The sequence below is a fragment of the Littorina saxatilis genome, linkage group LG17, assembly GCF_037325665.1.
Source record: "Littorina saxatilis isolate snail1 linkage group LG17, US_GU_Lsax_2.0, whole genome shotgun sequence".
NCBI classification, from domain to species: domain Eukaryota; kingdom Metazoa; phylum Mollusca; class Gastropoda; order Littorinimorpha; family Littorinidae; genus Littorina; species Littorina saxatilis.
In genome coordinates, this window is record NC_090261.1 from 53523462 (window position 1) to 53548079 (window position 24618).

The window sequence follows — 24618 nt, forward strand, 5'->3', positions numbered from 1 at the left end:
TGAATGGATTGGTGAGCTGTAATACATCCACAGAATTCATCATCACATGAACAGCGCAGTTTCGTAGGCAATTAACTTTGTATCTGGAAACAAGGACTCAACAGCAGTGGCTATACTTAACACAATACGATCAACATAATAATTATACTGTATCACAGAGGTAGGAAAAAAAAAGGAGAAGAATCAGAAAAAGAAATTTTCCCAACCAGTCTCTCTCGTACGCATACATGTAGGACAGTACACAGCAAGAAGAGAAACAACTTGCTCACACTCAAGCCTTCCATCTATTTTGCAATAACAAAATCTGTACCTGCCATGGAAGCAGGTCAAAACGATCGTGATATATATATTCAAATACTTTCTGGCACCATCTAAGACAACGCATTCTTGTGCTTAAACTTATCAGCACAGAGTTCTACCTCAAGTATCTAGTCAAGCATGGCTTCATAATAATCAGCTTTTGCAACAAGTGCACTGACTCTCTTCTGCAGATTTTGGTGGTACAGCACAAACACTATTACTCGTTTCACACAAAGACCTACTCATCAGAAACAGAATACACAATTCACATAATGACCTATACCTCAAAAACAGACTTGAGTACAGAGAAGTTGAACACTCTCATAAGACCACATCACACAAGTTATTGTATTTGTCAGACTTGATTGTTCCAAGTCCCTGCACATGTTGTAATGCGCTTAGAGCCAAATATTTTTGTTTTTTGTAAGGGATAGGCGCAATATAAATACACTTTATTATTATTATTAAGTACGTTGCACACAGAAAATAACTCATCTCTCACAGCTTCAGAAGAGCTAGTTATCTGTAACTTGGGAGAAAAGGGGTGGATATCCCTCGTTTTGAAATATTTTGTCTCCAAAAACTGCAGCATGGCAGGGATCGCGTTACCTTGAAATTTCCAATATTTTGGAGGTAAAGAGGGAAAACGGCTAGCACAATGACTGGCATGATAACTAGCTGTAGAAATAATAAAGGATATTTAAGTCTCCTGATTCGAAAAATGATTCAAAAATAATTTTTTTTATCCTCCCCATGTAGTATGTCAAGTATGCTGAGAGAGTTCTATCCATTTTAGAAACCATCACAAAAAAAAACCATTGAATGATAATGACAACAACAGACTACAGAGTAACATTATAGTAGCCATCTTAACATTACAAAGGACAAGAAAGGAACATAACTATACAGGCAAGGGAGGTGGCTAAGCGTGGCAAATACCAGTGTCGGCAACCCGCTTACTTCAAACTTATGGCTGAGACAGCAGTAACTCCATGCAAGTTAAAGACACACTCCTTCTCGTGTAGCCAATCATGAGCACAGGTGTTCAGGCTTTTACATTGGATAACATTATCCCTCAAATTGGAAACGACTAAAATCTACCGTCTGTTTTTGTGTAGTTCAGAGTGGTCTTTCTTTCTTTATTTGGTGTTCAACATCGTTTTCAACCGTTCAAGGTTATATCGCGACGGGGAAAGGGGGGGGGGGGGGGGGGGGGGGATGGGATAGAGCCACTTGTTAATTGTTTCTTGTTCACAAAAGCACTAATCAAAAAATTTGCTCCAGGGGCTTGCAACGTAGTACAATATATGACCTTACTGGGAGAATGCAAGTTTCCAGTACAAAGGACTTAACATTTCTTACATACTGCTTGACTAAAATCTTTACAAACATTGACTATATTCTATACAAGAAACACTTAACAAGGGTAAAAGGAGAAACAGAATCCGTTAGTCGCCTCTTACGACATGCTGGGGAGCATCGGGTAAATTCTTCCCCCTAACCCGCAGGGGGTTCCATGCAAGTTAAAGACACACTCCTTCTCGTGTAGCCAATCATGAGCACAGGTGTTCAGGCTTTTACATCGGATAACATTATCCCTCAAATTGGAAACAACTAAAATCTACCGTCTGTTTTTGTGTAGTTCAGAGTGGTATTTTTCCCCCTGGTGAAGTACATGTAATTTCGTAAGTACCACCAGAAAATGTGACCCTCCACCACGAAATGAGTCGCATGTCACCTCGCGCGGTTCTGCGCTAGGCTCAATATAAGTCCGGGGAGTTCCCCCAAAATCGGCGTATGCTGCCTGGGTGGCGGGGTAAAAACGGTCATACTTGTAAAAATCCACTCGTGCTAAAAACATGAGTGAACGTGGGAGTCTAAGCCCATGAACGAAGAAGAAGAAGAAGAAGTCCGGGGAGTGTCTGGTAACAGTGTGAGGGTCACCTTAGTCCCAGGCTTATAACTCAAACAGTTTTCGCTCTTTTTTTAAAACGGTTTTCACTACTGGATAGAGCATAAAAAACTCTTTAGGAAAATGTAAAAATATGAAAATCATGCCAAGGTGACATGCGACTCATTTCGTGGTGGAGGGTCACAAATGTACAAATTAAATTCAACCAAAAAACTCTGCACAGGCAGCAAAGAGGCTGTTGAGTTTTGCGTGTGCATGTGTCCAAACAGAAGGATGTTCTTGTCACATGTTTGTTTGTTTGTTTATTTGTTGCTTAACGTTCAGCCGACTACGCAGAGCCATATCAGGACGAGGAAGGGGGGGATGAAGGGGGCCACTTGTCAAGCGATTCCTGTTTACAAATGCACTAACCCATTACTTGTGTCCCAGCAGGCTTTAGTAAAACTACATTAATACCTACTGGAAGATTACCAGTTTCCAGTATGTTAAAATAGGCTTAACCTATCTACTGCTGGACTTACATCAGAACACTAACAGATTAAACTATACATGAATCGCGAGACAAGCGGCAAGAGAAGAGATTTTTGGAAAAAATACAGGTGAATGAGCAAGAAGGCAGAAAAAAGAAAAGAATTCATGAAGAAAAAGAGAGCATGACAGGAAAGAGGAACCAAAAATCTACCTAACAGCAAACTAGAAAGCTCCTGCGGTTCCAAAAACAGGAGGGACCTTTAATTTCATAACCGCAGTGCCCCACTGCGGGACTTGTCACATGTGAAAGCCTGGGAAGATCTGTCATCGTGCACTTTATCGCTTACACCGGAAGAATCGAGTGTGCCTTAAACGGACAGAAACATGAATTGGGCTGCATAACGACAAACAAAATATGCATTCTAAGATGAAGAAGTCATTCGCAGATTGAAGAAAAAAAGAACAATTTTATTTCATTATTTTATAATGTATCTTTCAGGTGCATTTTATAGCCTTTCAAAAGTCTGAAAACAGCATTTGCATCTACATTTTAACCCAATAATCTCATCTCATACAAGCAAGAACAGTCAAAAACAACAACAACAACAAAATCATTCAATAGTGGGTTTTTCCACCGGGGGTTCCCTGTTTTTTTACATCCACCCTACCGGTGTCTGGATTGAATATAATCACACATAATTTCTATTCCAGGGTTAGACATCATACCTCAGTAATTATATACACATTAGGTGTATACTACTTTTAAACTCAGCTCTCTTTATTTTTCTTCACAAGTCACATACAACCACGCTCTCTCTTTCTCTCTCTCTCTCTCTGACGAGTGGGCGCGAAACGGATAGAACTATCAAGCTAAGTTTTGTGTGAATATTTGTTTGTCTGTCCACTTGAAACTAATAAAAGACCCTTGGGTCGAAATATCTGTGAATGTATTGTTTTGTCAATAACAAACGTTCCAACAACCTACCTTTCTTGTTTTTTGATTCTGAATTTTGGAACGTTGGCAGTCTCTTTGTTTTTGGATTTATTATAACTAAGTTATCCTTCAAACCTTGGAAACTTTCAATATAATCATATATTTATATACATATACAGTATTTTCCCCTATTAAAACAGCATTAACATATTTGCGTACCCAACTTTACTATTGAAACATCTTAGACAAATATCACTTTTAGAAAGTAAAGACTGATTTGAAAATATATATTTAAAACAAATTCCATAGACATTGCAGCAACATAACAATTCTGGAGGAAGAAGGCGGATGGAATTATGGTGAATGGAGATGGAAAATAAATTAGAAAAGGACAAATAGTTCGTTTTAAAAGAAACAAGTGCGTAAGGCAAAATTACTACATTTAGTCAAGCTGTGGAACTCACAGAATGAAACTGAACGCACTGCATTTTTTCACAATGACCGTAGTCCGCCGCTAGTGCAAAAGGTAGTGAAAGTGACGAGCCTGTTTAGCGCGGTAGCGGTTGCGCTTGCCTGCATAGCACACTTTACTGTACCTCTCTTCGTTTTAACTTTCTGAGCGGTTTTTAATCCAAACATATCATATCTATATGTTTTTGGAATCAGGAACCGACAAGGAATAAGATGAAATTGTTTTTAAAACGATTTCGGAAATTTAATTTTAATCATAATTTTTATATCTTTAATTTTCAGAGCTTGTTTTTAATCCGAATATAACATATTTATATATTTTTGGAATCAGAACATGATGAAGAATAAAATAAGCGTAATTTTGGATCGTTTTATAAAAAAATAATTTTAATTACAATTTTTAGATTTTTAATGACCAAAGTCATTAATTAATTTTTAAGCCTACATGCTGAAATGCAATACCGAAGTCCGGCCTTCGTCGAAAATTGCTCGGCCAAAATTTCAATCAATTTGATTGAAAAATGAAGGTGTGACAGTGCCGCCTCAACTTTTACAAAAAGCCGGATATGACGTCATCAAAGATATTTATCGAAAAAAATGAAAAAAAACGTCTGGGGATATCATACCCAGGAACTCTCATGTAAAATTTCATAAAGATCGGTCCAGTAGTTTACTCTGAATCGCTCTACACACACACACGCACAGACACAGACACAGACACACCACGACCCTCGTCTCGATTCCCCCTCTATGTTAAAACATTTAGTCAAAACTTGACTAAATGCAAAAACAACAACTTTTTTTTCTCTATCTGACAATATTCCACATGAAAAAACAAATCAGAGCACTTTCTCCAGCGAAACAAATTCGAGCTCACCAACTTCTCAGTCCAGACTTTCTCACCTTTTCTTCTTTCTTTATTTGGTGTTTAACGTCGTTTTCAACCGTTCAAGGTTATATCGCGACGGGGAAAGGGGGGAGATGGGATAGAGCCACTTGTTAATTGTTTCTTGTTCACAAAAGCACTAATCAAAAAATTGCTCCAGGGGCTTGCAACGTAGTACCTTGCTGGGAGAATGCAAGTTTCCAGTACAAAGGACATAACATTTCTTACATACTGCTTGACTAAAATCTTTACAAACATTGACTATATTCTATACAAGAAACACTTAACAAGGGTAAAAAGAGAAACAGAATCCGTTAGTCGCCTCTTACGACATGCTGGGGAGCATCGAGTAAATTCTTCCCCCTAACCCGCGGGGGGTCTTTCTCACCTAGATACATGTCGCACAATGGAACCCGCCTCCAACAATATGAGAAAACAAGGTCTCAAAAAGGAGGGAGTCTTAAAAGGGGGTTCCACTGTATCCCCTTCAGACGAGCAAAATTACTGGAGGGTATTATTTGTCATAAGATTAGTCACACTTGACAACATTTCTCCATCACTCCTTCATTTCGACATGTGAACAGTCAGCATCTTCAACATAAATTGAAATGTACAGTCATCTTAACCTTTTTTCAATTTCTTCATTCATCACTCTTTCATTTGAACAGTCAGTAACATACCTCAACATAAATCAAAAACTCCAATCATCTTTACCCTTTTTCAACTTCTTTCTTTCTTTCTTTATTTGGTGTTTAACGTCGTTTTTAACCACGAAGGGTAATATCGCGACGGGGAAAGGGGGGAGATGGGATAGAGCCACTTGTCAATTGTTTCTTGTTCACAAAAGTACTTATCAAAAATTTGCTCCAGGGGCTTGCAACGTAGTACAATATATGACCTTACTGGGAGAATGCAAGTTTCCAGTACAAAGGACTTAACATTTCTTACATACTGCTTGACTAAAATCTTTAAAAAAATTGACTATATTCTATACAAGAAACACTTAACAAGGGTAAAAGGAGAAACAGAATCCGTTAGTCGCCTCTTACGACATGCTGGGGAGCATCGGGTAAATTCTTCCCCCTAACCCGCGGGGGGTTTTCAACTTCTTGATCACTAGGTATTTCATTTGCTCAGTCAGTAACATCACTCAACATAAATTGAAAATTACAGTCATCTTCATCTCTTTCAATGTCTTATCTCCACCGTAATGTCGACTTTATTTCACAAAGGAAGAAAGGACGTCTTTCATCACAGTGATTATTTTGAATTCACAGAACCCTCTCCGCCAATGCTTTTTGATGAACGTCAGGGTATTCGATCATGAACACACCAGTCAGGGAGCAGGGATGGCAGACAGAAACACCACACAGTATTAGTCCAGCACATCCTTCAGCGCGATAAAGTTCCTGAACTTCTGCGGAATCACCAGCTGCCTGACAAACTTTCTCACGTCGTTGCCAGCCATGCGACGCAGGACTATGCGACACTGGAAGGTCAGGGGTCGTGGTATGGAGTGGTAGTACTTCAAAAGTTCTTTCAGCGCCTCGTTCTCCGTGCACTTCCCAGGGAATTCGTTCTGGGCGATCCAGGTCTCGCGCGCCAGGTTGCAGCCGGCGCTGATCAGGAGCAGCGCGATCTCGGAGTTGCCCTGCTTAGCTGCCACCCACAGAGGAGTGCGGGGCTTGTCGTAGACGGTGACCACCTGGTCTGACTGAGCGTGCTGCTCGATGCCCTTGCTGGCCACGCTGAGCGCCACGTTCTGCTTCACCAGGATCTTCACCACATCTAGGTGACCCTGGTAGACGGCGTTCCACAGCGGAGTCACCTCCAGACGGTTGATGGCCTCCGGGTCAGCGCCATGCTCCAGCAGCTTCCCCACGCAGTCCACGTTGCCGTTGAACGCCGCGTAGTGCAAGGGCGTGTCGAGGTCCTTGTCAGCATTGTTGACGTCGCAGCCCTTAGCCAGCAGCATCTCCACCACGGAGTGGTGGTTGCCGTGCGCCGCCAGCGACATGGGCGTGTTCTGGTCATTCGTGCGCACGTCTGGCACGGCTCCGGCGTTAAGCAAGAGCGTGAGGATGGCCACGAAGCCGTTCCATGCAGCGACGTGCAGCGCCTGGTAGCCCATCTCGTTGCTGTAGTGGACGTTGACGTTGTGCCCCAGCAGCAGACGCACGATATTGGTGTAGTTGGAGTAGGTGGCCACCATCAGTGCTGGGTAGCCGTCGTCTGACACCTCGTTCACATCCGCACCCGCCTCCAGCAGGATTTGAGTCACTTGGAGGCTGTCTGAAACACAATGGAACAAATAAAACATGCATGATTATCATCTTTCAAACACAGAATAAAATCAGCACTTCTACCAAGAAACATTTATGACTGGACCTATTCACTATTTTTACCTGCAAACCAAACTGTGTGCCATTGAGTGAGCTGCAGGTACGGATGCATTGAGTTTTCCTTGTACTTTGTAAAATACTTCAGTAAAACACTACAAATCGAAAATTTTTAATTAAATTTTCATTTGATTAATATACTTACCCGAATCACATGGTTAGCATTGACACACTTGGAGATGCCTAGGTCTGATAAAAGCTACCCGTCTAGGTATAAGGGAAGCAACCCCAACTAAAAAAGTGACAGCACCATGGTACTTGCCACACTAGGTTGCCTCCCCTTAGGGTGAGCTACGTCACTATTGGTGCCTGGTCACATGATACACAGATCAATCGACTTATAGAATACTAAGAAACTATAAAGCGGGGCAGGCGGGAGGGAATTACCCATGTGATTCGGTTAAGTATATTAATCAAATGAAAATTTAATTAAAAATTTTCGATTAAATTACATATTCTTACTTCGAATCACATGGTTAGCAGATAACTCCAACAAGGTGGTGGGTAAGATCAAAAAGTTCAAACTCAGTCTAAAGTTCTGGAGAGACATCCTCCAGCTGCCACCAAGGCAGTAATGGACCAAGATCCATACTGCCAGACGGCAGCAATGTCTCCCTACGAAAACTGATAAAGACAAAAGCCGAGCGCCAGTAAGCTGTGCGCAGGACGTCATCCAACCTCCTAGACCGTAAAACAGCCGAGGAGGAGGCCCAGGCCCTGGAAAATGAGCTCGGGCCGAGCCTAGGGGAAAGATAGCAGATAGCTACCCCAAGGCGCAGGGAAAGAAAATCCCTTGCCAAAAACTGGCCCACTGCCAAAAGTCAGGAAAGGACCCGGTGAGAAAGAAAACATCTAACTCACTCTAAAACCCTTGCCAGGAACTGGCCCACTGCCAACTGACAGAAAGAGGACCGAGAACCATCCTGATTGACAGCCGCAATGTCTCTCAGGCAAAAAATGCGAAAGAAAGCATCAGAGAGCCGGTAAGCCGTGCCCAGCACTTCTTTCAATCTCCTGAACCGTAAAACAGTCCGGAAAGAGACCCAAGCCTTGAATAAAACCCGAGCCGAGTAGAGGGAAAGCCAAGCTGACCCCCCCCCCCCCCCCTTTCTATTGGAAGGAAATGCTAATGGACTGGAAAAGCTCCGTGAGTAAGAGTCCAACTCAATGAGAAAAACTCAAAAGGAGACGGTCACCAGTCGCCCTCTACCAGTCCCTGCGAAAGCAGAGAGAGAGGTAAAAAGAGGAAGCAGCGACCTAAGATAGTGCGTAAGCACCGGAAAGCGGAAACCGCCGTGGCCAAAGCTTGATGTGACCGGTGACCCTAAACGAAATGACCAAAAGTCAGTGTTCGCAGAGCAGTCTGCTTGTAGGTAATTGAATAAAACTCAAAAACCTAAACCAGAAAACAAGACTGGGAAGGAAAACGGAAAACCGTGAAGCCAACCAGCCATAAGACTCCCTGAACAAGAGTTCTCAGGGAAAAGGCCCGAAGTAAAATTCGCGGCAGACCAAACCCAGAAAGAATTCCTGAGCTTAGCTGAAAAGCCAAACGCGTCTGATTACCTCAGAACCGAGCGTCAGACACGGAAAACAACTGGCAAGCGTCCGTAATAGTAGCAGGTGGTAGAAGGGAGCCGTAACAGGCAACCCAAACCACCGGAAGTCGCCCCGACTCGCCTCATGCCGGGATGAGGGAGAAGAGGGAGACACAAATTCTAGGGACACGGAGACCGTAGTCGCCCGTGCCAGTCAGGAGACTATTATCCGGGCTAAGGCTGAGAGCCGTAACGCCCGTAGACCGGCCATAAAAGATGCTGGACTAAAAGCCCGCACCCAGAAAACCGGAACATTAACTAGACCTCTGCCGAAAGGAGAGGGTTAGCCAGTAAAGCTGAGAAAGTGATAGGCCACAAGAAAGGCTCCTCACCATGCATTGCCAAAACCAATGCAAACTCAGGAAAATCTTAATGTAACTTCCGAGGCCAACTCAAGTAAACCTTAAGTTTGGACGAAACACTCGAGCAAGTCCGATCGCTAGAGAAAGACAGAGTCCAACTCGGCCGAAGACCCACTAGGACCGAGTCCATAAAAAAAAAACCAGCCACCACCACCAACGGGAGGAATGGCTGTTGCGCCAGCATAGGCTAAACAACCCGGATGCCCTAAGGCCAGCTGTTGTTCCAATACCGACTACAACGTCTGAGAAAGAACAACCTCTCTGGTTAAAGCCTGAGCTGAGGACTTAGCCTGAAAGGGCTGAGTCTGCTTAAGTAGGGCCTGTTTTGCTGCTTCAAACCTTGAAGAGCAAAGGAAGAGACCTGAAGGTCCCTATGAGTCTCTATCTCCTACCTCCTGACCTCCCAAGCCAGGAGGCCTAAGAGAGACCCATCCACCAAGGGTGAAGAACTAAGGGAGTTTCTCGTTGATACCGCATAAAGCTAGGCATGGGAGAGAAACAGATCCCGTCTGTACATGACCAAAAGGACAATGTGCAGAGAGGACAACCTCCTCTGTTCTAAATTCACCCTAGCAAAGGTGGATAAAGCGTCCCCTGCGTCCTGCTCTTTACTGAGTGTAAAGGTCACCAAGGGCTCCGTAACGGAGTGTCTCCGAAAAGGAAGCGAGTTCCAAAAGCTGTCTGCCCATTTCCTCCGGGGGGAAGAGAGTCCGCTCATAGAGCTAGGGACTGAAATTGTTCCCCGAAGGCTTCGTACAACCGAAGGGGTTCCGGCGTGACTAGCAAAGGTGCACGCGGAAGGGCAAACGGCGACAGAAAATTCCGGGACGTCTTGGGCAAAGGCAACTTCCTCTGAGCCGCTAATGGCCCGAAAGAAGAAGCCTGCGCAGGAGAGGCAGACCAAACCCGTGCTAATTCCATAGCTGGCCGTGAGGACAGTAAAGGAACCGGCACTAGAGGCAGCCGCTGCCGGAAGCCAAGCGTTCGGTAAAGCTGGGAGAGAGTAAAACGGCCGCCAAAGGAGAAACCTTAAAACGGACGTAGCCCTCCCTCTCTCTCGCCGACTGGGAACCAGTCCATATCGAAAAGGCATCTGCAGACGCAATTTTGACAAATAAACCCTTTCCAGGTAAGATCTGGAAGTGACTTCCTCCGCCGCTTCAAGAGCAACCTTGACGCGGGACGAAAACCCCGGGAGCGTCTGATACCCTCAACCGAACGAGAGTCCGACACGGTAAGTGAAGGGGCTGGCTAAAAGGCCATAAGAGCCCGAGACGGACGCTGAGCAGGGGAGGCCAGAGCCTGAAGCCCTTTTCTGCCAGTCAACGGCCCAACCTCACCCCTGACTAAGAGGAGGATGAGAGGCGTCGAAGACCAAAGGCACAGGGAGTGAGGAGATCAGCAGAACCCACCACTGAAGTGTGTGGTAGCTGCTAATCTGCCTGAGGCAGGAAGCCTGCAAGCCCAAAGGGCAAAACCGTGTCCCACATCGCCGACGACCAAGAGGAAGTGACGGGAATGAAACCGGAAACGCCGGGAGGAGCCGGGAGTGCAGCAGACACAGAGGCACCATGCCAGAGCTGGTGCTGCACAAACTGATGGCTGAAGCCCGGTAACCAATAGGTAAACCCTAGGCCCGAAACGGCAGGGACAGCGACATGTTCGCTGCCGAAGGACCTATACTTCCGACAAGCGCCGGAAGCGCAACTGTCGCGGGCGACTGCTGACAAAATTCTAGGCTCAAACCGGATGGGACCATAGCAGGTCCACTAACCGGTGAGCCCACACTTCCGGCCGGAGCCAGAAGCGCAGCGGTCGCGTACGACTGCCGACGTAAGACAAGGCTCAAACCGAACGTGACAGTAGCCTGTGCACTAACCAGTGAACCTACGCTTCCAGCCGGAACCGGAAGCACAGCTGTCGCGTACGACTGCTGCCGTAGGGCAAGGCTCGAAACCGGAACGTGACAGCAGTCTGTGCACTCACCAGTGAACCTACACTTCCGGTCGGAACCGGAAGCGGCGCTGTCGCGGACGACTGCTGAAGTAGGGCAAGGCTCGAACCAGAAGTGACAGTAGCCTGTGCACTAACCAGTGAACCTACACTTCCGGCCGGAACCGGAAGCTCAGCTGTCGCGGACGACTGCTGACGTAGGGTAAGGCTCCACCGGACATGACAGCAGCCTGTGCACTGACCGGTGAACCTATACTTCCGGCCGGAACCGGAAGCGCAGCTGCCGCGGGCGACTGCTGACGTAAGGCAAGGCTCGAACCGGACGTGACAGCAGCCTGAACACTAGCCGGTGAACCTTTTACTTCCGGCCGAATCCGGCCGAAGCCGGAAGAAGCTGTCGCGGACGACTGCTGACGTAGGGTAAGGCTCAAACCGGACGTGACAACAGCCTGTGCACTACCGGTGAACCTACACTTCCGGCCGGAACCGGAAGCGCAGCTGCCGCGGACGACTGCTGACTAAGGCAAGGCTCGAACCGGACGTGAACGTAGTCTGATCACTAGCCAGTGAGCCTTTTACTTCCGGCCTACGCCGGAAGCAGCTGTCGCGGACGACTGCTGACGTAAGGCGAGGTTCGGGCCGCACGTGAACGTAGTCTGATCACTACCCGGTGAACCCCTACTTCCTGCGTGAGCCGGAAGCAGCTGTCGCGGACGACTGCTGACGTAGGGCGAGGTTCGAGCCGGACGTGAACGTAGTCTGATCACTAGCCGGTGAACCTCTGCTTCCGGGAACCGGAAGCGCAGCTGCCGTAAACGGCTGCTGCAGACACCAACCTTGCTGTGGCCGGATCCCCGGAGGGACATGCACTGTTGCGCTACCGCAAGCGGAAGGCAACAAATGCCGGCCAGGAAGAGGAGAAGAAGGTCCCCACGGGACCGTCCAGAAACGTCACGGTGGACAGCAGCCTGGTCCAGAGAAGACCCAGAGTCTGAAGGCACAGGCATCAAAAGACGCCAAGGAGAGAACGTCGCCTAACCCCCAGGCGGGGAGCAGAGCTGGCGACGAAGTCCGCCGCGGCAAAGCCTCGCGAACGAGGGAATCTATTTCTGGAAATAAACAAAAGATAAGAGTAGACCCCAGAGCCCTAGACTCTGGAGCCGAAACAGTCGTAAAACTACAGCCTTAGAGGCAAAGACGGACGGCTGAGAGCCAGACGGCAAATCGTCCGTAGCAGAAATCGGCACAGAACAACGTAAAAATTTTTCTAATCCTGTGCCAAAACAACAACGACAGAGTTCTTCAAAAGAAGAGGATGCTGAGGATTAGAGCTTAGCAGGGCCCAAGCCCTAACCCTCGGCCTTAGCTCCCTCTAATTCTCATTGACGGCCATGTAAACGCCAAGAGAAAAATAAACAAACAACTGAAACTAGCAAAGTCCGAACGGACGCAAACATTTCAGAAGCAAGCAAGGAGGGCAGCTAAAACCAGCTTAGGAGCTACCAAAGGCAGCTAAACAACAAGCTATACAAAGAGTTAAGCGTCCGAGTACGGACGAAAAATCAACATAGCAAACAACATCGTGCTAGCGAAAAATGGCGACCAAGAAGGAAGCCACAACCACTGAAAATAGCCAAGTCCGAACGGACGCAAACATTTCAGAAGCAAGCACGCAAACAAACTAACACAAGCATAGTAGCTACCAAAGGCAGCTAAACAACAAGCTACAAAAGCGTTAAGCGTCCGAGGACGGACGAAAACATCAACATAGCAAACAACAACATGCTAGCTAAAAATGGCGACCAAGGAGAAAGCCACAAGTACTGAAATTAACCAAGTCCGTACGGACGCAAACATTTCAGAAGCAAGCAAGCAAACAAGCTAACACAAGCGTAGTAGCCACCAAAGGCAGCTAAACCACACACTACAAAAGCGTTAAGCATCCGAGAACGGACGAAAAGACGTCAAAATAGCAAACGCCACATGTTAGCAAAATGGCGACCAAGAGGAAGCCAACAGCCACTGAGAACTTCAAAGTCCAACAGACGTAAGAAATTCTCAGCAGAAGAGAAAAACAAGTCAAAGACTATAAAGGAAAGATCTCACCAGCTGCAAAGCCAGCAAGAAGACGGGCGCCGTGGCCGGTGGGTGTCAGCAGACACAAAAACAGCCAGAGCAAAGCAAAACACGACCTGTCCTCTCAAGTGATAGAAGTCGATTGATCTGTGTATCATGTGACCAGGCACCAATAGTGACGTAGCTCACCCGAAGGGGAGGCAACCTAGTGTGGCAAGTACCATGGTGCTGTCACTTTTTTAGTTGGGGTTGCTTCCCTTATACCTAGACTGGTAGCTTTTATCAGACCTAGGCATATCCAAGTGTGTCAATGCTAACCATGTGATTCGGAGTAAGAATATGTAATTTAATTACATTTTAATCACCTTCACAAACGGTAAATTCCATTACTGAACAAGGGTTGACCATAACGGGTCAATACGCCGCCATGTGGTGAAACGGGGGAGGGACATGGATACTGTCAAACAGTTGACCCGTGTCCGTCCCGGGCCGGATTCCAAACCGGCCGCGACCTTAAGTTACGCAAAACTGTTTCAAACCATATTCAGAGAGAGAGAGAGAGAGAGAGAGAGAGAGAGAGAGAGAGAGAGAGGGAGAGTAGTCGCCGACAGAGAGGGGAAGCTAATAGAAAACTAGTAATAACATAAGACCAAAACATTATTTGGCAAACGAGTCCGTACCACGGAACCACACACACCAATAAAACAAACTCCACTGTTACCGCCCAACGAAGCATCCAAATATCGGAGCATGTAAAATGAAATTGAACAAAAGCATGGCGGCTGCCAAACCAAAACACTGATCTAAAAATATAGATCAGTGAACCAAAAAGGGGAAAGGGAAGTAACCTGCGACACGTCAGTGGGTTTCGTCCCCTGGTTCGGTTTGTCCGTTAAAAGCTAATATCTTCCGTTTGACTACCGTTAGGAATGTATTTTTTTGCATACAAAAAACAAAGCCTATTCCTAACAATTTCACAAAATTTGAGCTTAATTGACCCAGAGATACAAGTCTTACCCGACAAACACCGACCGACTGTCCACCCGCCCGCCTCAAACAAACAAACAAACAGACGGAGCGAATCCAGTAAGCCCCCCATTATTCTAATGGCGGCTTAAAGACTTGGGTCAGCAGTGTCTCTTCCCATAAAGAGCGACACAAAAACACTGTCAGAAAAGTACACTACGCTACTGAAAGTGCTCATCAATGTCTTCTCCTTGGCTGTGAGTGGTTATAACTAAACTACAAGTGCATCACACAGGTCCCCTACATATCACTGCCAAAGAGTGAATTTCCTCTTTGGATGCTTAGAACTCAGCACTTTGAGATATTTATTGTATTAGGCTTTCTAACTCCAATCAAATCAAGGTAAAAAAAAGAAAGAAAATCAACCTACTACTGCAAATTGCCATATTGAGCACTTTCTTTCTTTCTTTATTTGGTGTTTAACGTCGTTTTCAACCACGAAGGTTATATCGCGACGGGGAAAAAGGGGGAGATGGGATAGAGCCACTTGTTAATTGTTTCTTGTTCACAAAAGCACTAATAAAAAAATTGCTCCAGGGGCTTGCAACGAAGTACAATCTATTACCTTACTGGGAGAATGCAAGTTACCAGTACAAAGGACTTAACATTTCTTACATACTGCTTGACTAAAATCTTTGAAAACATTGACTATATTCTATACAAGAAACACTTAACAAGGGTAAAAGGAGAAACAGAATCCGTTAGTCGCCTCTTACGACATGCTGGGGAGCATCGGGTAAATTCTTCCCCCTAACCCGCGGGGGGTTATTGAGCACTTAGAGATATCAACTGTGTTAGGCTTTCTGGATCAAATCAAACGAAAGAATATACGTACCACTGCTAATGGCCATAATGAGCGGCGTCTCTCCCTGAACACTGCGCAGGGTAAAGTCGGCCTTGTAGCCCAGCAGCAGCTTGGTAACGTTCTTCATGTCGTACATGACGGCAAACATGAGTGCTGTCAGACCACGCTGGTCACGGGCGTCTGGGTCTGCCCCCGCTTGCAGTAGTAACTCCAGATTCTCCAGCTCTCCCATTCTGAAAACATACCAAACTAAAAAAGTTTACTATCCCGAAGAAGTCAGCGACAGGAAGCCAAAAATGTGATGAAATATATACCCAAACTGATTTCTGTTGTGTTTTATTTTTATTTTGAACATACCAAACCGTATTAATAAGACTATAATGGCTTGTCTTTTGTTCCACAATAAAACATTCCAAGACTAGCTTTAAAAAATTGAAGCAATTGGTCCATGTTAAAAAAAAATTAAAAAAGAAAGAAAAGTACGATAATGAGAGAGTTTAAAAAAAGAAAGTAAACTTAGCTTCAAGCACCAAGAATGAGAATGTACAGACACAAATGTGTGAACGTGAGAACAAACGCATTAAAAAACATAGCATAACATAACATAGCACAAGACAATCTCTTTATGAACATGTACAGGCACAAACATGTGAATGTGAGAGCAAAGGCATCTAATGACTTGCCTTGCCGCAACAATGATAGGTGTCTCCTGTCGGAAGTTGCGAATGTTGAGATTAATGCTAGGCACAGCCAGCAGCATGACTATAACTGGGCTGAGCCGATTCAAGACGGCCTCAATGAGTGGTGCGTGTTGCTCCGCCCTTGATCGCAGGTTGACATCAATGTCGTCTCGTGACAGAAGCTTCTCAACCACCTTGAAGTTTCTGGAGCATATGGCTCGAAACAGTGGTGTGTAGTTGCACAGGTTGGTCATCTGAAAAAACAACGGTATGTACACCGATTCCATGTCGCATCAAAATTTGACCTCTTCAATGTGTAGTACACATGCAATGGTTGTTCATGGCAGCTTGATAAATCAAGAATGGATAAGATACCTAGTAACCTTTAATCCTTAAGGAAAATGCTAAACCACTGATGAAGTTTAAAGAAATCCTACATTATTGAATTTATTCACTTGGCCAGTGACATAATTTGCATGACCACTTACAGAGCACACTTAAAGAAGATACTCAGCTACCAACTTTGTAACTAATACAGCCATCAGCCTCAGTTCAGTATTTAAGCAGACACACAGGTATATATTTTTGAAAAGAAGACACCCATCATACCAATCAAAATGAAGTTGTACTGCAGGTTAATCTCAGACTGCCTACCTTGTTCACAGAACAGTTCTTTTCCAGCAGGTACTCCACGATTTCTGTAGAATTGTAGCCTGAAGCAGCAGCGGCGTGTAGCAGAGATTTGCGGGCAGGTTTGAGGTCAACAATAGGCATGTTCTGGGGGTCGTCAGAAAAGAAACAATGACACTTTCCCGCCCGGATCTGGTTCAGCATTCTCTCCAGGACTTCGCCTTCCACACCATCCACTGTGGTAGGGTGCTGCTCGAAGAAACGACCACAGCTGCAGTGTGGCGAGTGAACTAGCAAAAGAGAAAGAAGCCATATATGTTACGCGGCAGCAATATATGCCACATTGTAGGTCAAATGAAAACAGTATAGTGTATACAGTATATGCCCCCCGCCCCCCTAAATTGGAGAAAATCAGATATTAATAAGATGGTATATTTACAGATGTCATTAACAGAAAATCTGGAAAACCAGTCTTAAACAGGGGTTACATTTTAATCTGAACACTACCTGTGGTTTTGAAACTAAGGGTATGGAGTCAATGATCTGCTGGAGAAAAGCTCAAACTCAGCATTAATTCATGCACGTACGGTACATGTAAACCGTCAAACAAAAGAACACCTAAGACATGACGTATACTTGCACCAAGTTAAACAAAATAAGATATGGCCACTGTTGTGTTGAATTGTAAACTACTGGCTACATTTACAGCTCTGTACTTTGTTCTAGATTTAAATAACGTCAAAATAAACAGGAAAGCCATGAAGTATTCTTCATGCAGATTCCATCCATACATATTTTATGTATGCCGGTCTTTTTGTTTGTTTGTTTGCTTAACGCCCAGCCGACCACGAAGGGCCATATCAGGGCGGTGCTGCTTTGACATATAATATAACGTGCGCCACACACAAGACAGAAGTCGCAGCACAGGCTTCATGTCTCACCCAGTCACATTATTCTGACACTGGACCAACCAGTCCTAGCACTAACCCCATAATGCCAGACGCCAGGCGGAGCAGCCACTAGATTGCCAATTTTAAAGTCTTAGGTATGACCCGGCCGGGGTTCGAACCCACGACCTCCCGATCACGGGGCGGACGCCTTACCACTAGGCCAACCGTGCCGGTTGTATGCCGGTTCCCTGGGTGTTGAGAACATTTAATTTAAGAAAAAAGGCACTTTTTTTTTGCACACAAGCTGTTATGTCAAAATTCATGGTTCATACAGACATGGGAACCCCTGTCTTGCTCTTGCGAGTATTCTCAAAAAAACTTGGTGTATTTTCAGAAAAATGAGTGTACTCCACACAGCATTTGAACATCCATGATTCAAACAATTGCTTCACACGCGTCCGTCGCACCGTTAATTAAGTTTACCAATACATTTAAAACAAATGATTCAGCTTATTTCCATGTTTACTGAGACAATAACTGTAATCATGTGTCAAAACACTGGATCGGCCCCAGGATGCATATGTGCATAAAAGTATTCTATGAATTTTTCTCGTCGTATTTTTTTCCACTGACCGTACTGATTGGATTCTAGACAATCACGCGTACAAGATACGGCAAAATTGAATAGGTTCCCAGGTCTGTATATAATATATAATCTCTACTGCAAAAATAAAAATTCCGCCTGACCGTTCAAGCAGAAAATTTATCAAAAATACATGGAAAAATACATGGAAACTGACAACGAAACTGGAGGAGGCTGTGTGTGAGAAATATATATGGGTCATTCTCAGAAATGGTGGTCCAGTGAGAGTGAGTAGGGGTGACACATTTGAAATCATGAAAAAGTAAATTAAAATTATTTCTACCACGACTTTTTTTTATCTGAATCTATTCCTGAGACATTAAAGCATTGTTGTATGTCAATAAAAATGGTTTCTATACGTTGGTGTTGTTTTTGTGTGCTTTTCAATTGCGAAGTTCGGCCGTTTCCGGATCGCCGAAGCGTTACACGAATATGTTCAGTCTCATGGCTAAATGCAAACATGCAAACACCAACAAATTACTGCAATCGACAGTCAGGAGTTCAGTATTGGACGTATCAACACATCTTTGCAAAAACTCACGCTGAATTTGAAGTTACGGACTTCGAACAAAAAATTATGAATGTCGTAACGCATCGTATCCGGACTCGAACATCGGACAGCAATGTGCTCCATGACTTTGCCACATCACGGCTATTTTTAGCTCTTTGGCGCACAGGAAGTTCGAACAAGATAATAGTCCTTTGAATCACAGCCAAATATTCACAGAAAACACCAGAATCATATCATTTCCTGAAACTCATGGCGTCGTTTCCTGACCTACGTTACGACTGAAGATGGTTTTTAACTTAATTGTCGAGCCTGCAAAGCTTTGTCACAAACTTACACCGCGGATGGCGACAATGTAGTGTCGGAAGGATATCGAGTGCAAACAGTCTCTCAAAGCGCGAAGTTTAGCGGAACAAAGCAGCCAAGAAGTTTTCGTATCCTCTGATCGTCGATGTTCGACATTCATCAAGTACTTAAAATGGGTAATCTGAACGCAACAGGAACTTTCAACAAATACAGCAAACTCTGACGAATTGTGTTTTGTGTAGTTATTTTGGGTCAGACGGGTTTTGCCGGCAGGAAAGGCCAAACAGTGCAGATTCATGTCTGTCGCACAGGAACCGAAAGTGGTTCAAGCATTTTGTTTCTGTGTTGCGACATTCACCTTAGTTTTGTTCCAAATGTCATTTTTTTACCAATATTAGTTGAAGTCCTTACCTTTCATAACTAGAATGTGTTGGGTAGAACACAAAAATACTGCAGAACTGATAAAAAATGCACAAAGGATTGAAGGCTTAGGTGGTTTAAAGTTGGAATTTGGTTTCCATGTTACAACATTCATCACGTAAATACAACACTTTAAAACGTCTCTTATTCAGCAACCAATTACTCTTTTTGTCTAATTTTTGCATTATTATGTATAGCAAACAATAGACTTCATAGTAAAAACAATTATTTTGTATTTCTTGACACTTTATATTTTACTTTGTACCACCATTTCTGAGAATGACCCATATACACAGTTTCTTCACTCAGTGTCAGGCCTTCCTTCTTTCTAGTAATTAGAATTACCCATAGTGATGTCAGCATCCAGCAGTTTAGAGTGTTGGTCAAGGAATGATTGCCAGTCATCAGCTCTGGTCACCACACGTCTGTATATCTCTGACATTACAGCGCGCTCGTCTGCACTCAGCTCTGTCGACGACAGCTCCATCATTTCCTCAAACAATCCATCTTGGTCTAAAACAGAAGGTAATAATGGCTGTTGCATAAGCACGTTGGAAAGCAATGAAGATGTACTCAATGGATCCCTCTGAAGACTGAAAATCTTTGGCAGACAAGCGTTAATTGGGATGAAATTCAGTTATAATAGTTTTTGACTGATTTACTATACAATTGCATAGATTGTAAACACTGTCAACAAAAACAATGGAATTTGTAGTTGATGCAATAAACAAATTCTGTAAATAACTCGGTCGGATTTGTATTGGTTGTGAAAGAGTTGTTACGCTTGCAAACACTGAGGCAAACAATCCCGAGTGACATCACAGGCCAATCACTAGTGGAGCAGCGTGCCTCCACTCATGTTCGCCACAGTGTTTCCAAGTAAAACAACTCTTTAAAAACCTGTACAATTCCTACAGTGTTATTTCCGAACATCATCTATTCCTGGTGAGAAATTATAGAGTAAGGCCTTTGCTCAACATAATGTACACTTTTACTGCCAAACAACCACTTCTAATACACTGTAGTACATTTTTGCCAAATTCGCATTATCTTAAATTCCTCTTCCTGCTCTTTTCTCATAAGTTAATACTATGCATGTGCGCTCCCAAGAAAAAGCAATCTGTATGTATACACACAAATGCTGTTCTGTAAAATGCCTGAAACTTCAAAAATAACAAAGCAAGCCTATTTGAATCGAATTGCAAGATTTGCCGTGAATGCATGAGCATGCATTAGCAAAAATTCAGCTGTGCATCTGTTGACCTCCATCCATTCATGATAATCCCAGATTATGTATGCAAGTGTGAGTATGCATGTCTGTCAAGCAGTTACGAGCAGCTAAAGAGTTCAAACTATATTGAGTGGTTAATATACATCGAGGAAGTCTACTAATTAGCAGATGATGATCTACGAAAATTGTAACAAGCAATATTCTTTTGCACTTCAGCTAGTTCTAAACACGGAGGTAGCCGTCCCCTGTTTCTTTGACGTGAGATTTGGCAACTGAAGCTTTCTTTCTTTCTTTATTTGGTGTTTAACGCCGTTTTCAACCGTTCAAGGTTATATCGCGACGGAGGGAAGGGGGGTGATGGGATAGAGCCACTTGTCAATTGTTTCTTGTTCACAAAAGCACTAATAAAAAATTTGCTCCAGGGGCTTGCAACGTATTACAATATATTACCTTACTGGGAGAATGCAAGTTTCCAGTACAAAGGACTTAACATTTCTTACATACTGCTTGACTAAAATCTTTACAAACATTGACTATATTCTATACAAGAAACACTTAACAAGGGTAAAAGGAGAAACAGAATCTGTTAGTCGCCTCTTACGACATGCTGGGGAGCATCGGGTAAATTCTTTCTCGTCCCAACCAATATGGGACTCCCCCTAACCCGCGGGGGGCGGCAACTGAAGCGATTGGGGCGAGGAAGTATTGCTTCTTTGGCAATTTTCGCTACGAGGAACGCTAGGATTTAGCAGTAGTAGGAGAACATGCCTTGGAGGGGCTCACTACACAAGTAAAAATGGCAGCCGCACAGCTGCCAATCCCATTGGCTGTTAATGGCTGTTTACCAACCAGTGCTGACAACCTTTTCAGTATCAACCAATGGTGTTTAATTATAATCAAACTATTCCATAATATATGATATACACTTGTATAGCGAGAGCCTAGAGCCACAATTAAAGTGACAAACAATTCTGAATTGTAAGAAACAATTATCTGTGGCCGAGGTCTTGTCGGCTACGTAGCGGCTTTACGCATACGTGCAGAGCCTACGGACACCATAAGAAAGAAACGTGGTGGGCATGACGCGAGCGTAGCAAAACTTGCGCTGCTATGTTCACCGTAAAGTTACTGCAGCTCCCCCCCCCCCCCCCCCCCCCTGTCATAAACCTTTGCGCAGCACGCGTGTAGCGAAGAAACATGGTCGGCAGGTTATTTTTTCGGATGCTTTTGCGGCGGAACTTCAGACGTCAACGGAATTTGCTGAACAAATCCTCATTGCTTTGCTTCTTTTTTTTCTAGTAAGGTGTGGATTTCAACTTCACTAAAATGTCCGCCCGGTGTTTTGGAGCTCCAGCTTTGACAACGTGATTGAGAACAAAATGAATACTATATTACGTAATCAATCACAACATCTTAACGTAAAGACTAAAGTACACAAAAAGAAAGAATTCTCCGTATCGCCGAGACTAATACTAATAGACTTCCATACAATGTAGGCTTTTGACGTCACTAGTTAGACGCGACTTCACGGGATTTACCCCTTCACTAAAAATAGTGCAATTATGCGCTCAGTGTTAGATCCTAACGTATTTCGTTACTCCGCAAACGTGCGCTACCGACAAGACCTCGGCCACTGGTCTAGTCCCATCTCACAATTTTTGTGATTTTGAGTGTGACTCAATGTGTTCAATGTAAGCATAGTAGTATGGAAAAAATGAGTTGGTACTTACTCCAAACTTCAAACACTGTAGCCTATATCAAAATGATTTTGTTTTGAATGTCTTGTCGTTTTTGTTCCTCTTTCGTTTATTGCGTCAAACCCTATTGTATCTGACTGAATGTAACTGTCGATTCTGTGTGTGTGTGTATGTGACAGTGAACCAGGTCCAGCACTTTCCATAAGACCCATACATTGGTGTCGGCCCGGGCACGGTGCCACTGCCAGTCTTTCCACAGAATAAGACTAAGAGAATGGTCGAGATAGAACCGTGATTTATCTCGTAAGTACGCAAGCCTGAACCAGAAAAATCTGTACAAATACAACATGGAAAGACTCGTCAGTGTTGCAGCGATCGAACAACAGTTAACAGTGTCTTACCATCTCCGAGTTGATCCATTCTTGTCTTGGTGCGTAAGATCAACAATCTGACAGTCTTCGTGCTGTAAACAAACAGCGTTCTGGTTTTTCGATGTGCGTCTTATTGCGGGAATTTAGCAAAACAAAGATCTGAGCGTCTTACAGTCGTTAGCGCATCTTGTCGCCGGTGTGACCGGTGTGACGTTTTCATCTTTCGCCGTGTTGATATTTCGCTTCTCGGCCTCGTTGATCTAGTATAAACTCTACACTGAACAAAAAAACACCCTTCGATAGTAGGCTGATGAGCGACCTTGTGTACCTTACATTCATGGGGCCAAATTTGTCCAACCAATTTGTTTTATCTAACTTAGAAATTTGATTCATCCTAAAATGTTTTTCTTTTTACTCAAGGGACGTAACCACTCAGTACACGTTTTCGAAGAATTCGATTTTGGGGATGAAATTTATTAAATGTTACCACCAATTTTCTTCACATGCAAGAAACTGAGATGCTTTTCGTCCACTAAAGTTAATAATTTCACTTCTTAATTTTACCAGAAAACAACATTTCAGTCTTGAGCCATATATCGAGGGGGAAATATGTACACAGGCGAAAGATGAAATCGTGACACCGGAGGTTTATTTGGTGTTTAACGTCTTTTCAACCACGAAGGTTATATCATCGCGACGGGGAAAGGGGGGGAGATGGGATAGAGCCACTTGTTAATTGTTTCTTGTTACTGGGAGAATGCAAGTTTCCAGTACAAAGGACTTAACATTTCTTACATACGGCTTGACTAAAATCTTTACAAACATTGACTATGTTCTATACAAGAAACACTTAACAATGGTAAAAGGAGAAACAGAATCCGTTAGTCGCCTCTTACGACATGCTGGGGAGCATCGGGTAAATTCTTCCCCCTAACCCGGCGGGGGGTACAGACAGACACACGCACAGACAGACAGACAGAAAGACAGACATGAGCGCGCATACACACACGCTGACTGTCTGAGCGACTGATTAAAACTAAACTGACATGATGCAAACAAGGAACAATTAACAAGTGACTGGGGCATCCTGAACTGACTCAGTGACTCAGGTAAAATGAGTTCCTTCGCCGGTGCGAAAGATGAAATCGTGACACCGTTCCGCTTCGGGTCTCACTGACTGACGGATGTTCCGCCGACCCGGTGTGACATTTTCAGGGATCTTTCGCCGTGTCAAGTTGATATTTCGCTTCTCGGCCTCGTTGATCTAGTATATTGAAAAAAAAATAGTACTTCGATAGTACTGATGAGCGACCTTGTGTACATCCTAAAATGTTTTCCTTCTTACTCAAGGGACGTAACCACTCAGTACACGTTTTCGAAGAATTCGATTTTGGGGGTGAAATCAATTAAATTTTACCACCAATTTTCTTCACATGCAAGAAACTGACATGCCGCTTTTCGTCCATAAATAATTTCACTTCTTAATTTTACCAGGAAACAACATTTCAGTCTTGAGTATATGTCGAGGGGGAAATATGTACACAGGCGAAAGATGACATCCGGCATCACTCTAGTGGCTCAGCAGTCAGTGTCACTTGTTGTCACTCACTGAGTCGAGACTGATTTGGGCTGGGAGCCCTTTTCAAGTCGAGCGGCGAGGCTTTCGGACAGAAAAACTGACTGACACACACTGTGACACAACGCAAGTCAGTGACTTTGCTAAAAGGCAGTTTGAGAAACTTGTGACCAGTGAGCATCGCTGAACTGAACGGCAGACATATCATGGACATGGATAAACCAAGCCGCAGAAACTTGAATCAGTTTTAGGACTCAGAGGCCGCTCTGAAACTGAATAACTTCAATAATGACTAGATCCCGTTGGCTGTCATGATAAGCCACGCCCCCCGCCGCCCCCCCCCCCCCCCCCTCTTATGATCTGCCGCTTTGCCGCTTCTTGAACCGCTGCATTTGAAAGACTGTCCGTCCCTTAATTATCCCTTATGCATAAAATCAAAACTGTTAAAATCTAGTCGACTAAGTTGATTTACA

At 44.1% G+C, this 24618-nt stretch overlaps 1 protein-coding gene across 3 annotated transcripts; it reads right to left on the minus strand.

Annotated features, from left to right (window-relative positions):
- LOC138953945 (serine/threonine-protein phosphatase 6 regulatory ankyrin repeat subunit B-like) lies at positions 1 to 22970 on the minus strand. 3 transcript variants are annotated; one of them, XR_011451653.1, is made up of 7 exons: positions 22600 to 22970; positions 19616 to 19783; positions 16528 to 16793; positions 15877 to 16127; positions 15224 to 15426; positions 5863 to 7266; positions 1 to 5152 (listed from the first exon to the last, which is right to left on the minus strand). XR_011451653.1 is itself a non-coding variant. In XM_070325957.1 (6 exons), the coding sequence occupies exons 1-6, from the start codon at positions 22616 to 22618 to the stop codon at positions 6350 to 6352; spliced, it is 1824 nt and encodes a 607-aa protein (XP_070182058.1). In that variant the 5' UTR covers positions 22619 to 22970; the 3' UTR covers positions 1 to 6349. The 3 variants fall into 3 exon arrangements, 1 of the variants encoding a protein (XP_070182058.1); XR_011451652.1 differs by having other exon boundaries at positions 1 to 4991; positions 5363 to 7266; XM_070325957.1 differs by having other exon boundaries at positions 1 to 7266.
- Between the last annotated feature and the right edge of the window lie 1648 nt (positions 22971 to 24618).